This window comes from Sus scrofa, chromosome 17 (genome assembly GCF_000003025.6).
Source record: "Sus scrofa isolate TJ Tabasco breed Duroc chromosome 17, Sscrofa11.1, whole genome shotgun sequence".
NCBI lineage: Eukaryota > Metazoa > Chordata > Mammalia > Artiodactyla > Suidae > Sus > Sus scrofa.
In genome coordinates, this window is record NC_010459.5 from 10,703,506 (window position 1) to 10,725,858 (window position 22,353).

Genomic DNA, 22,353 nt, shown 5'->3' on the forward strand with positions numbered 1-22,353 from the left:
GCACCGGGCGGAATTTAAGCATAAAGTGAGTCACCTGCTCCTTTGCCCTTGAATGTCTCAGCACGGTGGAACAGAGCCAGGAGCTGATGGGTGTGAAGGCAGCACATTGGTCAGAGTCGTGACACGGTGCTCCCAAGTTCAGAACTCACGTTGGTAACTTGTGGTTAGCGGTGAGTAATATAGAATCAGAATAAGCAAGCTATCTGAAGCAGTGACATTTAAAAAAAGAAGTGGTTCTTCTAAGTGAAGGCAGCCAAGAGGGCTCCATACTGTATTATTCCAACTCCGTGGCATTGTGGGAAAAGCCAAACTGTGGAAAAGATCTGTGGTTGCCAGGGTTGAGGGAGGGAAGGTAACCTGAGCCCAGGGGACTTTTAGGGCAATGAAAATATTCCGAATGGCACTACAGTGATGGATACATGTCGCCGTATACTTGTCCAGACCCATGGATGGTGCAACACCAAGGGTGAACTCTTCAAAAAAAAAAAAAAAAAAGAGTGGGAGTTCCCGTCATGGCGAATCAGAAACGAATCTGACTAGGAACCATAAGGTTTCGAGTTCCATCCCTGGCCTCGCTCAGCGGGTTAAGGATCCGGCATTGCTGTGGCTGTGGTGTAGGCCGCCAGCTGTAGCTCCGATTCAACCCCTAGCCTGGGAACTTCCATGTGCCGCAGGTGTGGCAGTTTAAAAAAAAAGAACGAAACAAAGAAACTACATTTCCTAAGTCGGAATCAAAACATCAGTGCAGTCTGTTCTCACATAAATGTGGAGTCCAGAAAATAAGAACTTGTAGAAACAGAAGAATGGTGGTTACCAAGGGTTTAGGAGTAGGAGAAATAAGTTCTGGGGATTTAAGATACAGAGTAGTGGTTATAGTTAAAAATGCTGTATTATATATTTGCAAGTTGTTAAGAGGGTGGACCTTAAATGTTCTTACCACACACAAAAAAAGTATTTGACCTCCACAGAAGTATTGGAGGTTGCTGTGGATATCATATTGCAATATGTAGGTGTATCAAATTGTGCTTTGCACCCTTCAAACTTGCCCATTGTTATAGGCCATTTATTTATATCTCAGTAAATCTCGGTGGGGGGGAACAAATAAAAACAAGAGAGTTATTTTTAAAAGCTTATATTTCCTTTTCCCGTACAATTCCATTTCTGGAAATTTATCCTGAAAGTTTGTTTGCATGTGCAATTTTTTTTTTTTTTGCCACCCCTGAAGCATGTGGAAGTTCCCGGGTCAGGGATTAAACCTGAGCCAAAGCAGTGACAACACCAGATCCTTAACCTGCAGAACCACCAGGGAACTCCTGCATGTGCATTTTGTCTGCTCAGTCCTGTAGGCGCATTCATGACCATACTTATAACAACAAAAAGGTGGAAACATTGGGGTCTAACCTCAGGAAATCAGTTCACCAAATGGTGAAGTTTGAGTGGCCACAGGTCACACATACCGTTGGAGGTGAAAATTGTACGAGACGTCTGTGCATTTTCTTCCACATCCGCATCCACTGCTGGTTGCTCTGCCCTGTCCCCTTGACCTTGATGACACAGGAAGTTGGCACTGGCTCTCGGCTGACCCTGAGACGCCTCCCTACCCCCACTCCCACCCCGAGCGTAATGACGTGTCTCCACAAAGTTTGTGTGGCTGATGGTGTGTGTGCTTCTCCCTCCAGCTTTGGCAGCATGTAAGCAGCTTCCTGCCAAGAACCCAGGTCACCACGGCAAAGGGGGCCTTAGGGAGAAGAGTCTCCAGAGGACGCCCATGCCCGCGGCATCTGGAGTTACACTCACCGCAGGCGGCATGAGACATTTGGTGCCCGTGTCCATGTCCTGGCAGAGCCTGTAACTCTCCAGGAGAGGGTCCTGGGAGCAGTGCCAGGAGCCTCGAGAGGGAGATGGGGCCAGATGTGAACTCTCTGCAGTGAACGCGATCTTCAGCTTGGGAAGGAGTTTTAAGTAAAGCAGTTATTTAATTTCCACATATGCAAGTTCACTAGCCTTCTGTGGGAAGTGCCAGCCGTCACCCCCTCCACAGGCATTATCAGGACTTTTCTGGCACCACGTTGAACTCTTCTCGGTACTTCTGGCAATGACCGGTCTTCGTCAGGACAGATTTATCTGCTAAATGCTCTTGGGCAGGAGAAACAGGAAAACTTCTGGAAGCAGCACAAGGGGAGCTGAGCCCAGATCGAACCCTGTCAGCTCCCGCGCTCGGACGCTCTGCCTGGACTTGGATGCTGGCGGTGGAGACTGATCCCACCCTGTCCACCTCCAAGCCCATCTCCGTGGGGAGAGCCCGCCTGCCCGGGCTGCCTCGGTGGCCTCTTTTGTGGTCACCCCGCGCCCCCGAGCCCTGGGCTCTGGCCGTCGAGTGATGTGAATTTGGGAATGGAGGTGGAGCCCCTCCCCAGGCTGCTGCTGTCAGGGAGGACCATCCCCGTCTGAGGCCGTGCCCTGCTCGCCGGGAGGTGGGCGCCGGCCTGGCCTGCATCCTCCACCATGTTCCTGCTGCTGCCTTTTGACAGCCTGATTGTCAACCTCCTGGGCATCTCCCTGACTGTGCTCTTCACCCTCCTCCTCATCTTCATCATCGTCCCCGCCATCTTCGGCGTCTCCTTCGGCATCCGGAAGCTCTACATGAAAACCTTGCTGAAGATCTTTGCGGTGAGTGTGCCGTCGCCAGACAGCTGCCTCGCGAGGAGGGCAGAGGTGGGCAGAGGCGCTGTAGGCAGAAAGAATGGCTCGTGTCTGGCGGATGGTGACCTCTTACGGGATGGGGAGAAAGGTGGGAGACTGGGAGGGAGGTGGCACTTGGCGTAGAAATACTAACTAAGCATATGCTGTGCCAGCCCCCAGCCCTCGGCAGTCTCTCTTTTGAGCTAAGACACTCCTGTGTTTGTTCCATGTGAACAAAGGAATCTCTTCCACCTCCACCCCTCCAACCTTGCCTGTTTATGTCCAAGGGAGGGGCTTAGGATTAAAGGAAAAATCACTGCCAGATGCTGTTTCTTCTTTTGTAACAGATACTGAAACTCAAAGCTACTCCTGGGGTAAGTGTGGGAGAGTCCTTTCTTTCAAACCTTTATCCTCAGCAGCTTCTTGCATGTCACTGGTCAGACAAAAAGAATTAACAGGAAAGGGATTTTTTTTTTTTTTTTTTTTTTTTTTGTCTTTTTGTCTTTTTGCCTTTTTCTAGGCCCGCTCTCGCAGCATATGGAGGTTCCCAGGCTAGGGGTCCAGTCAGAGCTGTAGCCACTGGCCTGCTCCAGAGCCATAGCAATGAGGGATCCGAGCCACGTCTGCAGCCTACACCCCAGCTCATGGCAACGCCGGATCCTTAACCCACTGAGCAAGGCCAGGGATTGAACCCACAACCTCATGGTTCCCAGTTGGATTTGCTAACCACCGTGCCACGACGGGCACTCCTTTTTTTCTATTTTTTTAAAGAGAGAGGAGACGATAAATCTATTTCTTAACATATGTCAGAACCTAAGTAATTATACCTCTGAACAGAAGGGGTCACAATGTTAAGGAAATGGGCGAGAACTGCTGTTTCCTGGAAGTTGAGTTGTGCCAACAAGCCTTTTAATATCTGTTCAGAGATTTGGTGATTGATTAGCAGTATCTGTTTTCAGTAGTCCCCAGACCATCAGGTATTCTTTTGCACCTCTGAGACCCGGCATCATTTGAGAAATGCACTCAAAATAGAAAAACTATGGTTTTATTTGTTCATATGGTATCTTGTGGTTGAGAATAATTTTACTTTCCTTCAGTTCCTTGTGGTTCTGCAGTGGACAGGCTGTCTGCATTTTACCGGTGAAGAAATAGTGACTCAGAAAGATGAAGTGAGCTATAAGACATGCTACATTACCGCAGAAAGTATTTTTATGTATATTATTGCACCTTAACTTTTGACATCTAATATTCACATAAGAACATGACTTTTTCAGAGTTCCCATCATGGCTCACTGGAAATGAATCTGACTAGCATCCATGAGGATGCAGGTTCGATCCCTGACCTCGCTCAGTGGGTTAAGGATCCAGTGTTGCTGTGGCCTGTGGTGTAGGTCGCAGATGCAGCTTGGATCTGGTGTTGCTGTGGCTGTGGTGTAGGCCGGCAGCAATTCGATCCCTAGCCTGGGAACCTCCATGTGCCACGGGTGCGGCCCTAAAAAGACAAAAAAAAAAAAAAATGTGACTTTTTCACATTTATTTAAATCGAGGTGAAATTGACATAACATAAAAGTAGCCGTTTTACAGAGAACAACTCAGCGGCATTTGCTATATTGACAGTGTTGTCCAGCCACCACCTCTCTGTAGCCCCACAGCATGAAACCACATAGTCATTACGCAGTTGTCCCCTGCCCCTTTGCCCCCATGAGTCTGTGTTCTGTCTCTGGATTTCCTCTTGTGCATATTTCATTAATGGAATTGTGTACAATGTTTTCTTTCCTGGCAGGCTCTTTTCATGCAGCATGATTTTGAAACATGTTTCATTACTTCCTTTTTTGTGGCTGACGAATGTTTACTGTGTGTCTGTACATAATATACTAGCCATTATGGGCATCCACAGGCCCTTTTCACCTTTGGCTGCTGCTGTAGCTCTGCTTAGGTGCGCCTGTGCTTACTTGAGTACCTCTGTCCGTAGGAAGGTGTCTGAGCATCATGGGGTCTCTGGGTTGTTGTGCTGCTCAGAGACCAGCAGCTAAGTGTCACCTAAGGCTGGTTAGAAACGGAGACATGGGCCCCCCAGACCTCCTGATTTAGGGCTTGCATGCCAGCAAGCTCCAGGCGCACATTTGAGTTTGACAAGTGGTGATCTAGTCAGTCTTTGGTCCAGCTCCTTCTACTAAGGCATGGTATTTATTTTAATTAATTAAGAAATGTAATTTTCTGAACTTTCAGTCCAGGAAAATCTTCAGTGCAGACTGGAGTTGCTGTGAACCTTAGACCCACATAGGCCCTTTTGTCTGTCAGTACAGAGTCAGTAGAGCAGCTATCAACTTCTAGGACCTTTAGTTTGCCTTTTTGATCCTCTTCATCCCTGCCGAAATGGGATGCTGCCTGTAATTTTGCGGTTGGAAGGAAGCTCAGAGATCATTTTAAATCTGCAGATCTCTTCCTAACTACACATCTGAATTACCTGGGGAGTGTTTAACAGGTACTTATTGGGGAGCACCAGACTCTTCCACAAATTCTGATTGAACTAGTTTGAGTGGGCTTTTTTTTTTTTTTTTTTTTTTTTTTTCCAACTGTTGTCCTGGCATGCAGAAGTTCCCAGGCCAGGGAACCGAACCCTCGACACAGCAGTGACAACACTGGATCCTTAACCCGCTGGGCCACCAGGGAACTCCAAGAGGGCATTTTTAAAAAGCTCTGTAAGTGGTTCCATCATCTACCAGAAAGGTGGAGTCTGCTTGGCTTTCTCTTGGATGGGGACCTGCCTTAGTGACTGTTTTCTAGCCATTGGAAGGTGATGGCCAAGATGCCATGTGATGTGGGAGGTTAGGTTAGAAGCAGCAGTGTAATTTCATCAGACTTTGGACACTTGCCCCAAAGCCTGGCTGCCATGTTGGGAGGAAGCCCATGCCACAAGCAGGTGTTGAGCTCACAGTCCAGCAAGGCTGTGACAGCCAGCATCAGGGGGCTCCAGCCCACCTTCAGCCACCCAGCTGAGATCAGACCCTGTGCCCTTTGCAGAGTCATGAGGAAAATCAGTGGCAGTGGTATTTTGAGCCACTAGGTTATGGGCTGGTTTGTTACACAGCAAATAAGCAAATAATGAAATATTAAAGAATTTTAAACACTCAGAGTTTCTGTCGTGGTGCAGCGGAAATGAATGTGACTAGGAACCATGAGGCTGCGGGTTCGATCCCTGGCCTCGCTCAGTGGGTTAAGGATCTGGCATTGCCATGAGCTGTGGTATAGGTTGCAGATGTGGCTCAGATCTGGCGTTGCTTTGGCTGTGATGTAGGCCATCAGCTGTAGCTCCAGTTCGACTTCCCCATGTGTGGCCATAAAAAGCAAAAAAAAAAAAAAATTCATATTATATCTAAAGGCTTACAACACCTTAAAAATATTTTTGTATGTGTTACATTTTGGTCTTGGCAGCATGCGCTCCTATGTTATGGTTGTGTTGATAGATAGCACAACCTTGTGTTGGTGTTTTCTTATATATAACCTTGTGTTGGTGTTTTCTTCCGGAATCTTGCTAGCCATTTTAACTTCTAACTGGATAATCCCGGTAAAGATGATTAAAGCTAGATGTCTGGTGGTCCAGGCAGTACGTATACCTTTTGGAGGACCTAAAACAGCTAGTTTTCCATGATCAGCTCACCCTTGATCAGCCCAGGTACACCTGTGTGTGGTGGGGGGGTTGTCTGGGTACCTGCCAGGTGGATATAGGGTGGGCGGGTCAGTGCCAGTTAAAATACACAGGCAGAGGTGCACCGTGACCGTGGGCATCGGGTAGCTAACGTTTCATAAGATTTGGCATTTGAACCGGGTCTTAAAAAGGCACAGGTTCTAGGAGTAGGCTGGGTAGAACTGAGAAAAGGCAGTCTGGCTGAGAGATGGCACCCAGGTCGGAAGGAAAGGCCACTGGGTTCGTGGAGCCAATGAGTTAGCTTGTAAAACTGGCTATTTCTGTAGACATTGAGAAGCCGCTGAAGGCCCTCAAGCCAGGGAATGACGATATCAGATGATCAGAGGTGTGTTGGGAGAGAGGGTGAGAGATGCAATGGCTGTCGCGGCCCGTCGCCTGTAGGTGAGGTAAGAGCAAGGGAAGGAAGGTAGTGACAGGAAGAGGACCTCCTTCGGAGTAGATAGAGGGACTTGGGGGGCAGATGGAAGCCCAGGAGACCAGGGGAGGGTGGTCCCAGGACAGGGGAGGAGGCCCTGGGAGCGGGGCACACCGGGTAGGGGTGTGTGCTGCTGCCTGTCGGTTGTCATGCCAGCCAGATGGGAGGCGAGGTGCACAGGAGCAGCAGGTGACTGGCAAGTGTGGGGAAGTGAGGAATGTAGTTGTGACGGTGGCTACTGAGAGCTTGCATGGGAAGCAGGAAGACTAGAGTGTTAGAAGATGTGGTCTTTGCCCGGGAGGGGAGGGTGCTGGCTGGGGAAGGTTACAGGCAGTGCAGCCGAGGCTGGTGAAGTAGGGAGGGTGTCTGCCCAAAGCGCTGCTGCTGAGCCTCTCAGAAACTATCCGTCTGGCGGTAGTTTCTCACCTGCAGGCTTTGCCACAGTGGGTACCTGGCAGAAATGCACTGTCCCGCAGCCACATTGCTAAGGGCTGGGCCTGCCTTTCACATGCCAAGGACTGTGTTGGGCTTACTGTTCCCTAAGGTGCAGCACTGTCGGGGCCCCTGATGGCCTTGGTTCGGGAGAAGCTGCAAAGGGAATTAAGTCACCTGATCCTGAACAGCACAGTACATGGCGTCTCAGATCAAAAGGAGGGAAAGGAGGGTTATGGGGAGATAAACTCCGAACCTGGGATTCTCACGTTGATTTTGGACGTCTGACCACGTGCGTCTTAAAGCGAAGCTCTAAGAGAAGAGCCAGTTGTGCTAAGCAGCGCCCCTTCCTCTTCCCCTGCTCCTGTGACTTAGCACAGTTCTTTGCTCATAAGCACAGAGGCATTTGGTAATGCACCTGAAGTCTGCAAAGGAAAAGCCAAAAGTACGAAGCCGGGGGCACGAGGATGTTTAGACAGAGCTTCGTTGCGGAGCTCGGAGACTGGAACCTCACAGAGCCAGCACCTTTCCAGTGCAGATGGCAACGCCAGCCTTCCTGGATTGTCCATCGTGAGGCAGTCCTCATAGACAGAAGTCCTGGCGCCCATGTGGCCTGAGTGCATGTTACCTGCCTGTTCCAGTCCAACCCAAGGGTCAGAACTGTCAGCACAGAACCATGGTGCTCTGACTCTGCGCTTACAGCACCACCGGAGTCCTGGCCAAAATGAAAACCCTGGATTCTGGTTGAGTGAACTGTGTCTGTGTGCCAGGCTTGTCCTAAACGCTCTTGCCCTTTATTCACCTCCTTCCTTGATGAAATCCCCAGATGGAAGTCATCTTCCTCCATTATGGGAGTTATTTTTACTTTTCTTTCTAGAAAAAAAATCATTCCAGAAGACATCAAGGGCGAAATATCTGAAATACCGGAGTTCCCTGTGGCTCAGAGGGTTAAGAACCCAAATCGTATCCATGAGGATGCAGGTTTGGTCCCTGGCGCCTCGCTCAGTGGGTTAAGGATCTGGCATTGCCATGAGCTGTGAGATAGGTCTCAGACGCGGCTCGGATGTGGCGTTGCTGTGGCTGTGGTGTAGGCCAGCAGCTGTAGCTCTGATTCATCCCCTAGCCTGGGAACCTCCATATGCCGCAGGTGTGGTGCTAAAAAGAAAAAGTAAATATATATCTGAAATATGATGATGGGCTATGGGAATTTTCCTGCCTTAGATCTTTCTCTGAGTGGGTGACGCCATAAGCTGCCTGTTTTCTTTAGATCATGGCATTGGAAGAAATGTCCACATGAGGTCAGACCACTGATTAAACGTGTGTCCTGCTTTTGGCTGTGCCTCAGCATCGGGGCAGCCTTGCTGGTACCGCTCTGCCAGCAGCGTCCACCAAGTGTCCGGGGCTATGCAGCTCCTGCTGTGTCATAGGGTGATGGGGCTTGTTTCTACCTTGTATAACTATGGAGACAAGCTTGGGAAAACACCTTTTCAGATATCTATTCTATGTCTTTGAGTCAGGTGGTCGTGACTTCCTGTTCAGGGTTCCCTGTAGCAGGGGGGTGGGAGAGGCTCACGCCTTCACCCCTCATCCTTGGATGGTAAAAGAGACCTAGCCTCTGGCTCTCAGTATTGTTAAAAGGATCCGAGCCACATCTGCGACCTACACCACAGTTCATGGCAACACTGGATCCTTAACCAGCTGAGTGAGGCCAGGGATCGAACCTGCATCCTCAAGGATACTATTCGGGTTCTTAACCCGCTGAGCCACAATGGGAACTCCTGTTAAAAGGATTTTAATGAAGGAAGAGAGGCCCTAGGAAGAGCCTCTTTTCTGGAGACCATAGTATTTCAGTATTATGGGGACAGTTAGGGTGTTTTGTGGGTGCTGAGGTTCCTGCTTGATCCTGGTGAGGTAGGAGGTTGAAGCCCTGTCATCGTTGGGTTTTGTAGACAGAAAAGACCAATATTTAGAGAGTTGAAATGAGCTGCTTAAGGGACACAGCAAAAGTGTCAGACTTGGGGTTTGAGCCTAGTTTTGTTTCTTTCTCTCCTTTTTTTTTTTTTAAACAAGGTACATACTCTTGTTTATTTTTTCTTTTTTGTCTCTACCCACACCAAATGGAGTTTCTGGGCCAAGGATCAGATCTGCGCCGCAATTGCGACCTAAGCACACCTGGGGCCGTGCCAGATCCTTTAGCCTACTGTTCTGGGCTGGGGATCAAGCCTGCATCTTGGCACTACCCAAACTCTGTGGTGCAACGGGAATGCCTGTTTCATTTTTTATCTCCAAACAGTTATCATTAACAGTTTTTTGTGGGTTGTCTTGCTTTGTTTTGTTTTTTAAACATTAAGCTGCTCTCAAGCTTTCTTTGCACGGTTCTGGAGTCCTCCTGTTCAAAGGTTACTTGGAGACTGAATGGACAGCTCAGACATACGTATACTGTTTAAATCCTTTATCGACTTGAGAATGAGAGTTGTTGCTTTGATGGAGTAATTTGGTGACAGACAGAGCTTAGAGGATCCTTGATTTTGCTGTTGGGCAGAAAGAAAGGGCCATCTGAGGTCCATGGACGGCGAGCCGGTGGTTCCCGAGGAGCCAGGAGCAGCTCCCCCGGCCCAGCTCCACCACAGGTGACAGAGCTGTGGTTGGGGTGGGTCTGCTCTGCGCTGGGAGAAGAGGCGCCCTCAGCTGCTGCCTGAGCCTGGGTGAGCGGGCTTGAGGCTCTCACAGAGCGGAAATGGGGGTGCCCCCAGAGGGACAAGACCTCATTCCGGTGTGTTGTTGTCCCCCCGCAGTGGGCTACCCTGAGGATGGAGAGAGGAGCCAAGGAGAAGAACCACCAGCTGTACAAGCCCTACACCAATGGTGAGCCGGGCCTCCACCCCATCCCGAGACGTGCCCTCGCCCTGTGTCCCTGCGAGCTGGGCTTCCACACCTGCCCACCGCTGCCGCGTGGACCATAGGGTGTGTGCCCTGAATGTTTGTAACAGGCTGCTGTGCCACCTGCCGCCTGACAGGCTCTTCTCTTGCAGGAATCATCGCAAAAGATCCCACGTCGCTGGAAGAAGAGATCAAAGAAGTCCGCCGGAGCGGGAGCAGCAAGGCCCTGGACAGCACTCCCGAGTTTGAGCTCTCGGACATCTTCTACTTTTGCCGCAAAGGAATGGAGACCATTATGGACGATGAGGTGACAAAGAGATTCTCGGCAGAGGAGCTGGAGTCCTGGAACCTGCTGAGCAGGACCAACTATAACTTCCAGTACATTAGCCTCCGGCTCACCGTGCTGTGGGGGCTGGGCGTGCTGATCCGCTACTGCTTTCTTCTGCCCCTCAGGTGAGCCGGCCCGGGGCCTGGTGTGATCTGCCCGCTGCTCTGCTCTGTCCCCTCCTGGGCGAGAAGGACGCTGCAATCTGCTCTGGCCGGGCCACCTGGCTCTCGGAAGGGTACACTGGCGATTGCGTGGCAGGCAGACGTAGCTGGGTTTCTCAAAGACAGGTTGCTGGTCCGGACAGACTCCACGCAGGAACAGGGGACACGGTGTTCCTCCTGGCCACCCCTCTTCCTGCAGCTCCCCTCTGGGACAGAGGCAGCATTGACCTCCCGGCCTTTCTGTACCGCGTGCTATTCTGAGTATGTCTTGCTGGCTGCTGGTCCTTCAGGCTTTACTTCCTCTTGCTTCACAGAGAAGCTGTGCTGCTGCCAGGGTTTAAAGCCAAAGGGAAGCAAAGGACAGCGGGTGCCTGAGGGTGGCTCAGCCAGCCTTCGGGTCTCCCTCCCATCGTCCTGGCCACCTGGTGCCTGAGGAGAGTGTTTGCCCAGGGCTATGTCCGTGGTGGCCTGTCAGTTTGGAAGCAGAATGGCCCCGGCTTGGCCAGGCCTGCTCACATTTCTGGCTGGAGCTCTTGTCTGGGCCCAGGTGGTGGGATCTGGGGGTGGTTTCCGCGATGCCCACTTTGGTTTGCACACATTGAGCTCTACACTTGGTACAGGGATTTACCCGCGGGGTTTAACCTGTCTTCTCCTTTCAGGATAGCGCTTGCTTTCACGGGGATTAGCCTCCTGGTGGTGGGCACAACCGTGGTGGGGTACCTGCCGAATGGGAGGTAAGTGGAGCGTGGAGGTCTGAGGCTGGGGGTCCTGGGGGCGGGGCTCCAATCTTGAAGGCCAGGCCACCCCTTTGGGTTCAGCCCAAACCACTGAATCTTTAGAAGAATAACCCACGGATAACGTGCACCGGCACTAAAGTCTTACTATCTTCCTTTTTTGTTTGTTTTTTGACCTAGCCTGATCTGTGACCTTGTTCTCTTTGCTCTCCAGCCCTCACACTCTTCCCACTTGATAAACAAAAGGGAGAAACCACAAACCATAGTGTCCGAGGGCTAGCAGGGTTTTACAGAGCGTTGCTTAGTTTTGGGCCTTCCACTGTGTTGATGGACTGGTGAGAGAACAGGAAGTGTAGTTAGGTCGTTTTTTCTTCTTCTTTTTCTCTTTTGGCCACACTGGCAGCATGTAGACGTTCCCGGGCCAGGGATTGAATCCATGTCACAGCAGCAGCCCCAGCCAAGCAAGGACAAAACCGGAACTTTAACCTGCTGCGCCACAAGAGAACTCCTTGTTTGCTTGCTTTTTTTTTTTTGTCTTTTCTAAGGCCGCACCTGTGGCATATGGAGGTTCCCAGGCTAGGGGTCCAATCGGAGCTGTAGTTGCCAGCCTACGCCACAGCAACACGGGATCCGAGCCACATCTGCAACCTACATCACAGCTCATGGCAACGCTGGATCCTTAACCCACTGAGCAAGGCCAGGGATCGAACCCACAACATCATGGTTCCTAGTCAGGTTCATTAACCACTGAGCCACAACGGAAACTCCCTTGTTTGCTGTTTTTTGAAGAGAAACTGGCTCCTTCTGGGAAGTTCTGGGGCTGGCAAATCTCTCTTCCGCCCAGGCTGGTGGGGAGGGGTGACTCTCTGGCCTCAGTGTTGACCAGCAGAGGGGAGTCAGGAGACCCACCTGGGCTGAAGGCTCCAGACTGTGAGTTCTAAGTGCATCAGCTTCGGTGAATTTAAGCCGTCCTCGTCATTTCTCTCTGTACGTGCACATGCTCATGCAGGGGTTTACCGTACATGCTGACATGTATAGAAACACTGCAGTCATCAAGGAGGTAGGCAGTGGTGCTGAGATGGTTCCCGTTTTCCGGTGTGTAATAAAAACAAAAGCCTGGGTCCTCTTGTTGCAGGTTCAAGGAGTTCCTGAGTAAACATGTTCACCTGATGTGCTATCGGATCTGCGTGCGAGCCCTGACGGCCATCATCACCTACCACGACAGGTGAGGGGGCTCAGGCTGGGGTGGGGGGATGGGGCTGCGGCCAGGCCTGAGTCCAGGTGGATGGTTTCACACTCATTTCTGTTGCTCTGGGTACATCTTAAACGCAGGAAGAACAGGCCGAGAAACGGCGGCATCTGCGTGGCCAACCACACTTCTCCCATCGACGTCATCATCTTGGCCAGCGATGGCTATTACGCCATGGTAAGGCCTGTCTCTGTGGTCTGCTCGGGGCGGACTCTTCCTTTAGACTGGTCTGGGGTGGGGGCTCTTTCTTAGGGGTGCGCACAGGTAGGGGATGCCTTGGGACGCGGGTGTTCTGCACAGAGTGGCTGAGAGTTGGGGGAAGTGTAGGGGCCATGGGAAAGGGGCTGGAAGGACTGGGTTTGGGCATTGGGGAGCCCATCTGGGGACAGGTATGCTCTGCTTCATTGTCTCATGTTAAGGTTTTCAGCGTTGTTTTTGTTTGTTTTTGGTTTTTAGGGCCTGACCCAAGGCACATGGAGGTTCCCAGGCCAGGGGTCTAATTGGAGCTATAGCTGCCGGCCTACGCCAGAGCCACAGCAACGCCAGATCTCAGTCACGTCTGCAACCTGCACCACAGCTCACGGCAATGCTGAATCCTTAACCCAGTGAGCGAGACCAGGGATCGAACCAGAAACCTCATGGTTCCTAGTCGGATTCTTTTCCACTGTGCCACAACGGGAACTCCGGTTTTTCATTGTTGTTTTAAATGATGCATCTCTGCTATCACTGATGAGAAGCAGAGGGTCTCATAATGGTCTCTTAATAGTGAGAAACCTGTGGTTCCTGACAAACCATTAGGGATGAAAGGTTGGAGTCTGTGTCTCATGGGGTCTGGGGCCTTTGGGCAAGGATGGCCTCGCTCCCACTGTCCCTTTGTCCTTTTGTCTGAGAGCAGGTGGGGCAGGTGCACGGCGGGCTCATGGGCGTGATTCAGAGGGCCATGGTCAAGGCCTGTCCCCACGTCTGGTTCGACGCTCGGAGGTGAAGGATCGCCACCTGGTGGCCAAAAGGTAACCAAGTGGCACAACCTGTGGACGGGAAGTTATGGCCCCAGTCTCGACCCAGTCTCCATCCGCTGAGCCCAGACTGCTTCCGTGTACAGTGTTTTTCTGGAACATGGAGTATAAAAGTTGAAGCCCTAGCATTATTTCCCAAGTTAGTCATGTGTTTAACCTTTGTAATGAGCAACATAGGCACTTTTAATGTGATTTGAAAATCTCAAAATCAATTACTATCAAAAAAGAAAACACACTTAAAGCAATAGAACAAAGTGCTGCTTGGTGTTCAAGCTTGAAAAAAATAGGTAAATCCCCACATAGGTGATGGCGAGCGCTCTGCGGTAAATCGAGAAGAATGAAGGTTCGGCAGAGGCCGTGCCTCCCGGGGCAGTGAGCTGCCACTGGATTCCTGCACCGTGTCTCAGGGCTGAGGTCCCACCGGCACGGCTGTGGGGAGTCGGGGCAAGTGTTTATCCAGGCAGCTTCTTGCCAGACCCCACGGCGGTCGCCTCCTTTAGACAGTCCAGGTCTGCGCTTTGTTGACCAGCTGTGTGCATTGAATGGAAGTCGTCCAGTTGTAGGTTTTGTCTTTATGAGATTCAGGCCACGGGTTTATACCAGAGGCTGGCGTTTGTTACCCTGCTCTTGTGCAGCAGCTGGCGTCACGTCCAGCCAGGTTATGGATAGACGCGCTCGGATGATGACGAGACATGAGGCCGGCTGACCCTTCCTTTTACTTTTCTCAAGGCTGACGGAGCACGTGCAGGATAAAAGCAAGCTGCCCATCCTGATCTTCCCAGAGGGTGAGCTGCTCCGTGGGGAGGCCACGCACGGGGGCTGACTACACGGTGGCGTTGGAGCCCCCGCCTCACCCTTGTTGTGGGGCATGGGATGGGGGGAGGAGTCGCTGAATAATGTGAGGTCCCCAGTGGTACCGAAAACTCAGATTCAGAATTTGGGCCAGGAGTCCCCAGTGTGGGGGTTCCTTTCAGAGTGTTGCCGACAGACTTGTCCAGCTTCCTGTGGGGTCCTCTCCCAGCCCTCCCATATCTGCCGGGTATCTGGCCTCTCATCCAGGCTGCTCTGTTGACCCGGGGAAGTGGCCCCGTGATAAGAAAGGACAGCATTACGCTCATCTCTTTTAAGTGCTCATTCGAGAGTTTAGGGAGGTGACTGATCTATCCCCTAATGGAATAGCCATTAGAAGAATTTTTTATTATTATATTTAACCCTTAAAGTCCTTGGGGTATAGGATCAAAAGAGGAGTTCCCCGGTGGCCTAGAGGTTAAGGGTCCAGTATTGTCACTGCGGTGGCTCAGGTCACTGCTGTGGTGCGGGTTTGATCCCTGGCCCAGGGAACTTCCACATGCTGTGAGTGTGGCCCAAAAGAAGATGGAGAAAAGAAAAAGCATTGTACTCTCCTGCATTTTAGGAACCTGCATCAATAATACATCAGTGATGATGTTCAAAAAGGGAAGTTTTGAGATTGGAGCCACCGTTTACCCTGTTGCGATCAAGGTAGGAGCCTTCTTAGGGTCCCGTGGTCATTGCTGCTGTGAAGGGGCCTCGGCCAGAGACGGGAGGGAGGTGCTGGGGCCTGGGCCCCCGAGTGGCCCTCTGGGTGGAGCATCTGGGGCTGGGACGGCCGCCTCCAGCCTCGCCTCACCTCCTGCCTCAGCTTGGCCTGTCTCCCCCACTCACTCCTCCTCTTTCATAAACCCCGCCCGGGGAGCAGGCCTGCCGCAGGAAGAGGGGGCCCTTCAGGGAGGGCGTGCTGGGCTGTGTGTTTGGTGGAGGTGAGGGTGGGCGGGCGCAGTTGTGGCTTTGCTGCTCCACTGCCTTGGCTTCTGCGGCACCTGACGTACCTGAGGCGCCTGTGAAAACAAAGGGGCCTTAAGAGCCTGTCTCATCTGCCCCCCGCCCCCCTTTCAGGAACTTGAACCTCTGACCGCTCACACTCACCAGGAGGCTGGGAAGCATTTAGCTAGTTTCTTTTTTCCTCCTTCCTCTCTCTCCTCTCTCATATCCACCTGACTTCATAAGGAATATGCATTACAGTTTCCAAAAGAATGCTGTTACTCCCATGGTAATGTGAGGAAAAACACAGGCAGTTGTCAACTGTGTTGAAGTGTTTGGGTTGAAGTCTCAGCGCAGAGATTCGAGTCAGAGCTGTGCTTGGAATTGGTCTCCATTCTTTTGGAGCGTCTGTTGCCTGCAGAGTCTCCCGCAGAAAGTCTGACTCTCACCTTGCCAGTGCATTGGGGATGCTCCTCTTGGTTAAGCCACTGCTTCCCAGCTGCCCCATTTTTACCAGACAAGTGGGTGCCAGTGCTGGGACGGTGGGTAACTGGTGGCTGCAGGGTAATTGGTCCCTGGAGCAGGGCTGCCCCTGTAATTTGTCGAGGACAACTGTCTGGAACAACAGAGAATGTTCTGTTAGGGTCTGCCACAGCTGTGGGAACAGGGAATGGTGTTGGCATCACATGCCTGCCGTCCCACGTTAACGTCCTGGGAGCTCGCCGCCGCCGCCCCTGCGCGTTTATGAACGAGCCCGCCGCACCAAAGCCCTGGCTGCTCGCTCCAGAGCACCGGTTCTTTGAGCTGCATTGGCACCACCTGGTGCCTTGTGAAAATGCAGCTTGCTGAGCCCTAGGCCCAGGATTTCTGAGCCTGAATTTCTAACCTTCCCTGGAACTGCACTGAGAGCCCTGCCCTTGTTAGCCAGTTTGGGAACAGGGACCCTGGGTCCTGCCCCCTCCCAGAAAGTTCCCTTCCACCGGCAGCTTTATTAAAGCTCACCTATGAGTGAGAATTTCTGCTTCCCAGATGCTTTCCTGGTTTTTGGGAAGCCGGCATGGGTAACCAAACTTGCATAACCTCAGCGGCTTCAAAGCTCTTATTACCTTTCCACTGAAATTAAGTTGTTGACTTATTTTGAGGGCTTTATTGCTGTTTTGAACTTCCGCCTGGTTTTTTCTCTACGGCGTCTGCCCAGCATGGACTAGAGGATCTGACCCCCACAGGGGGCTCTCACACATAGGCTCAGGGTTGCCCGCAGCCACGCTGGCCAAAAGGTCGCGGCACTCTCTTCTCGTCACACACGGGCTCCTGTTTAAAACTCCGTCTTCTCCCTTGTTTCCGCTTGGTGTTGGAACAGGAACCCATTAGACTTCTGTAGTTACCTCTGAGATGTTTAGTTTCTATGATTAAGTCTGAATGTCTTCATTTCTGTAGTCAGGTGTACAGTTAGGCATGATTATCTCATTTTTATTCTGAGAGTCATAAAATTCAGGTTTGAAAGGCCTGAGAGTAAATAAATCCTGTGGTTCAAACCCAGTCCCACCATCCCCTCTGCTCGGGCATCTTGGCCGGTGTCCTCCCTGAGGCCTCTGGGGACAGGACATCCGACACTAGTGGCAGCTTGGTCCTGCGTGATAGCTCCTGAGATTCGGTTTCCTTTTGTTTCTCTGCTCTGGTCCTGGGCCTTTGCTTTGCGGTCACACAGTCTGACGTCCTGTCTGCGAGACCCCTCAGACGCTCGGTGGCCGTTTGCGCAGGCCCCCTCTCCTCCAGCTGCTCGTGCTGCCTCTCATGACTTCCTCCAGCCCTCCCGCCCCGCTCTCCGGCGCCACTTTGCTGTTCAGTGAGAATGAGGGTCACAGCTGCAGCCTCATGGCCCACAAAATGCCAGTGAAGCTCAGCCCTTGCCTCTGTCAGAGCTGCTCGCAGATGAACGTATCTGATGAGCCCCTTCTCGGTGGGAAGTGTGGCAGCCCCGTGGGCCGTGGACGTGTGCCTGCCGCTAAGGGACACTGATGACTTTGCTCACCAGAGCTTAGCCTCCCCTCACACAGATTCAACTCCGTTAGGAGGGTAATCACAGGAGTCTCCTGGTGGCCAAGTGGGTTAAAGATGTAGTGTGGTTGCTGCTGTGGTACGGGTTTGATTCCTGGCCCGGGAGCTTCAGAATGCTGCAGGCGTGGCCTCAAAAAAGTGTCATTACAGAAGCAGAGCTTTTTCATCGTTTGCTCCTCTGTCTGACATGATACCTGAAAGTCGGCAGTCGTGTGAGAAAACCTCTCTTCGCGGAGGCCCCGTGGTGTGGATGTGCTGATTAGCCCCGGCCTCGATGGGAGGGGCAGGTGGGCTGGGAGGCTGGTGGTCGTTGGCTCTGGGGAGTGGATGCGGGGAGGGCATTCGCCCGTTTTGTGTGGGGCGATGCCTGAAAACCTCAGCTCTCGATCGTAGGCGCCTGTGAGTAAAGCATGAGTCCGATCAGAGCAGGGGGTGGGAGGAAGACCACGCGTGCTCCCTGAGGGTCTACAGCGGAGCCTGGTCGAAGCACCCAGGCGGGGGGTACTTGGGGAGTGTTCTTGCCGGGGTCCAGGAGCAGTGTCCGGACACGACGCGGCCCTGGGCGGCGTGTTCAGAGCCCCTGCTGCGGCCGCCCGCCCGCCGTGGCAGCAACCGAGCGCTCAGGGCCCAGCTTCCCACTGTCTTGCAGTACGACCCTCAGTTCGGGGACGCCTTCTGGAACAGCAGCAAGTACGGGATGGTGACGTACCTGCTGAGGATGATGACCAGCTGGGCCATTGTCTGCAGCGTCTGGTACCTGCCCCCCATGACCAGAGAGGTGGGTGCCCCCCCCGCACGAGGCCTGCCCTCCCTCTGTGCCCAGAGCCTGCGCTGAGCACCGCCCTGCCCTCTTTCTCACAGGCAGAGGAAGATGCTGTCCAGTTCGCCAACAGAGTGAAGTCTGCCATTGCCAGACAGGGAGGGCTCGTGGACCTGCTGTGGTGAGTCGGGAGCATCTGGGAGGATTTCAGATCTCTGAAGTGGGTGCTGCATGCACCGCCCCCTACCAAGGGTCCTCCTCTCCCTGGGGTGGAGGGTCACGCTCACCCCCTGCAGAGGCGGCATCTGACGTGCTGGTGGGGCCCAGGATGCTTGGGCGAAGCATCAAGCTTGGCTGTCCTTTCCAGAGCACCCAGACAGCCCGTCTCTAGGCAGGGGACCCTGGTGGCCAGGGAGCCTCACGGGAGCACTGGGCTGTCTGACGGTGTGTGTGTCTGGCAGCCTTGGGCCGACTTTAATTTTTTTTTTTTTTTTTTTGTCTTTTTTTGCCATTTCTGGGGCCGCTCCTGCGGCATATGGAGGTTCCCAGGCTAGGGGTCTAATCGGAGCTGTAGCCGCCGGCCTACACCAGAGCCACAGCAACGCGGGATCAGAGCCACGTCTGCAACCTACACCACAGCTCACGGCAACGCTGGATCCTTAACCCACTGAGCAAGGCCAGGGATCGAACCTGCAACCTTATGGTTCCTAGTTGGATTCGTTTACCGCTGAGCCACGACGGGAACTCCTGGGCCGACTTTAAAAAGACCTGTTTGGTTTTGGCATTAGCGTGTTACCTGCTAGAGCAGGAGCTGGCAGACTTTTTCTGAAAAAGAGTACGTATTTCCGGCTCTGTGGGCCTTGTGGACTCTGCCCTTGTGGCTCAAGAGCAGCCTGAGACGGTCCACGAGCACGGGCGCGGAGAACACGCCCTCGTGTTGGTATATCTGGTCCATGGGCCACAGTTTGCAGATTCTTCTACTGGGGTTTGAGCTCGTTCTAGTCCAGGTAATAGGAGGCCAGCAGAGATGAACACTGGATCAGAGGACCTGACACACACACACCCCACCCCCGGGCCCCTTAGGTTTAAGTGCAGGGGTTGCCCTGGAGCACACTTGAACTGAGTGGGCACGTAAACTGGCCCGTGAACTCTTGGGCAGTGCCTTGGCCCGCAGATGGTGACCTTTCTAGACATGTGCACATGTGCCAGGCATGGAGCTGCACTGCTCTGCTAATCTTATCTCCTCAGAGTGACTCCATGAGTAGGAAAGTAACCATTATTCCCATTTTTCAGATGAAAAACAGAAACTCGGAGAGGTTAAGTAACTATTTTGCGAAGTCATAGAATAAGCCCTGGAGCTGCACCTTGAGCTCAGGGCTGACGGGCTTCTAGAGCTGCATGTTTAGCCACTGCCCCACGTTCCCATCGCTGAGACCCAGGGACGACAAGGGGGCTGCTTTCGAAGGCAGCCTCTGCTGGGGATTTTAGAGGATGCGGCAGGTGTGAGAGCTCCCAGCGTGAGGTGTGTCCAGAGGGGAGGGCCTCGCCAGAGCCTTTTCCCGCCGCCTCCACCTCCAGGTGTAAGGGACAGACTGCCTGGGCAGGCTTGAGTTTGCGTCTGGCACCGAGGGGATGATGTTCCAGGGTGTGGGCCAGGCGTTAGGGTGACAGGTGTAGGGGTTGGGGCTTTGCAGAGCATTTCTTTGGCGCTGTTTGTGGCGGTGCCGGGGTTGAAGCCCAAACTCTGCGTTACTTCAGTCCCCTTACGGGACTGTCCCTTGAGCTCAAAGGGTAAGAACTTGTATTTTTCCCTTTGGCTCTTTGGCATGAATCTGGAGCATTCTGTGGGTCTGAGTTTTACAGATCTTATCGTACAGATCAGTTTTTCAGATTCTTTATAAGTCTCACTTTTTCTTAAAGCTTGGCTCACTTTCCATTAAGCCAGATAGATACCTTCTGGAAATTGAGGATGAATGTTCAAGCAGAAAGAACTCTACAAACTCCTTGGAAAGCGTAAGCGGTTAGAAAGCACCCTGGGAGTTTCCGTCGTGGCTCAGTGGTTAGCGAACCCAACTGGCATCCACGAGGACTCGGGTTCAATCCCTGGCTTCACTCAGTGGGTTAAGGATCCGGCGTTGCCGTGAGCTGTGGTGTAGGTTGCAGACACGGCTCGGATTCCTCAGTGCTGTGGCTCTGGCGTAGGCCGGTGGCTACAGCTCCGATTGGACCCCTAGCCTGGGAACCTCCATGTGCCTTGGGTGCGGCCCTAAAAGGCTAAAAAGACCAAAAAAAAAGCACCCTGCACAGGGTGCAGGAATGAGATGTGTAAATGAAGAGTGTGGGTCCTGGGGCCAGGGCCGGTTCCAAGGTCATCTGATGAGGGACCCGCATGGTGCTCGGTCTCTGGCGGGAGTGTCCTGTGCACCTGGCCCCCAGGCGGGGCAGCAGCAAGGCCTCTGCTCTGGCGCCCAGCCCTTCTCTTTCTCTCTTCAGGGATGGTGGTCTGAAGCGGGAAAAGGTGAAGGACACATTCAAGGAGGAGCAGCAGAAGCTGTACAGCAAGATGATCGTCGGCAACCACGAGGACAGGAGCCGGTCCTGAGCCTGCGCCCCGCCGGCCGCAGCTGCCTCGCTGCCACCGCCTCCCCAGTTGCGGGCTCCTCGGGCTGCTCTGCATTGGGGGCTCCAGCGTCTTCAGAGCTTCCTGGGCTCCCGGGGCTGCCTTCTGAGGGGGACGAGACACCTCCTTGTTTCTTTTCTGCTAAGCCCGTTGGAGGAATGCCATTAAAGCCCTCTGCACCGCGCAGTGCACCTGCATGCTGCGCTCAGGACTCGCTGTGTCTGTCCCCGAGGCCTGCGTGTGTGGGGACCTGGCTGGGGAAGGGCGGCCCTGAGGGGCCCTGCAGACTCCATAAAAAAAAAACAAAACTGTCGTATGCAGGAGCTCTCAGCAGAACGAAGCTCTGTGATCCTGAGCCCCTGCCCGGCAGCCACTCAAGGGGATAAGGGGACAGGGGCAGGCGGGCCATGTGGACTGTGGGAACCCGTGGACTCCCTCGCCCAGAGCACCTGGACCCGCTCTCTGTCGCTCGTGCCTCGGCTTCCTGTCTGTCACCTGGGTCGGGAGGGGAGGGTGGTGAAACCTACCTCACAGGGTTGTTGTGGGGGTTCAAGTGCTACCGCGGGGCAAGGACGGTTCAGCTCAGTGTCACCGTATGGATCCGTGAGTGCGGCGGGAGGAGGGCTGAGCTCGAAGCCACTCACGGGGCTTCAGATTTGTTTTTGTGGGTAAATAAAATTGTCTTTGATGGTGACTGAATCAAGGGATTTTTCCCATCACTCCCTCCCCCTGGATGTGGCCCAGGGCAGTGTTCTTAGCAGAGATAAGATTCTCTGACTTGAACCGTCCGCCGGAAACCCACCTGGCCCCTGGAACAAGGACCAGCCTTGTTGGAAGAAGGTACGGCTCCCCTCCCACTGACGTCTGTGTGGCTCTGGTTGATTTGGAATTGCCAGCGGGAGGCGCACGGCCTTGTTTGTTGGGTGGGGGGAGTGGGAGGAGGGGCAGGGGTGGGGGTCAGGATGAAGCCACCAGGCGGGAGCAGGGCTCTGGAGGGTGGAGAGGCGGGGAGGGTGGCAGGCGGGCGTTTGGTGCATTGCAGGCCCCATGCAGCTGGGAAGGCAGCTGCCAGCCTCCTGTACCTGCTTGCCGTTGCCTGAAGGCAGGTTCAAAGCCAGGCCCCCTTCACTGGTGCCTGCTTCCAGGCCTGGCTGATTTCCAATCCCTCGGGAAAGAGAGCCAAGTCTCCTACCACTTTTCCAGGTCAGTTATACCAAACCAGTCGTCAATGGCTTAATCTGTCGGTCCCTCCCATCCCCTCCCTGCTCAGGCAGAGCAGCCACCGCACCCTTCAGGGTTATGCATGGAATGGGTAAGTGTCACCTCTCCACGCTACCCTCTGGCCTCTACCTGGGGCCTGGGGGAGGTCCCCAGCTCGGAGGCCCCTGAACCAATAGCCCCCTCCTGCCCTGAGTGGCGGTGACTTTTTATTTTAACCTTTGGTAGGCAGTGCCATTTACAGCGTGTGAAAGCTCTCTGGAATGGTCTTTAAAAATTGGTCTTGAAGATCAGGCTCCCTTTTAAAAATTC

General features: G+C 53.1%; 1 protein-coding gene across 1 annotated transcript; it reads left to right on the forward strand.

Moving 5' to 3' along the window:
- GPAT4 (glycerol-3-phosphate acyltransferase 4) lies at positions 2,493–20,981 on the forward strand. Its single transcript, NM_001145019.1, is given in 13 exon segments — positions 2,493–2,670; positions 10,034–10,103; positions 10,271–10,571; positions 11,267–11,341; positions 12,477–12,566; positions 12,674–12,767; positions 13,486–13,560; positions 13,563–13,600; positions 14,336–14,391; positions 15,021–15,106; positions 18,093–18,221; positions 18,305–18,384; positions 20,697–20,981. Coding segments are annotated over 13 exon segments (1,368 nt in total). The 5' UTR covers positions 2,493–2,505; the 3' UTR covers positions 20,806–20,981.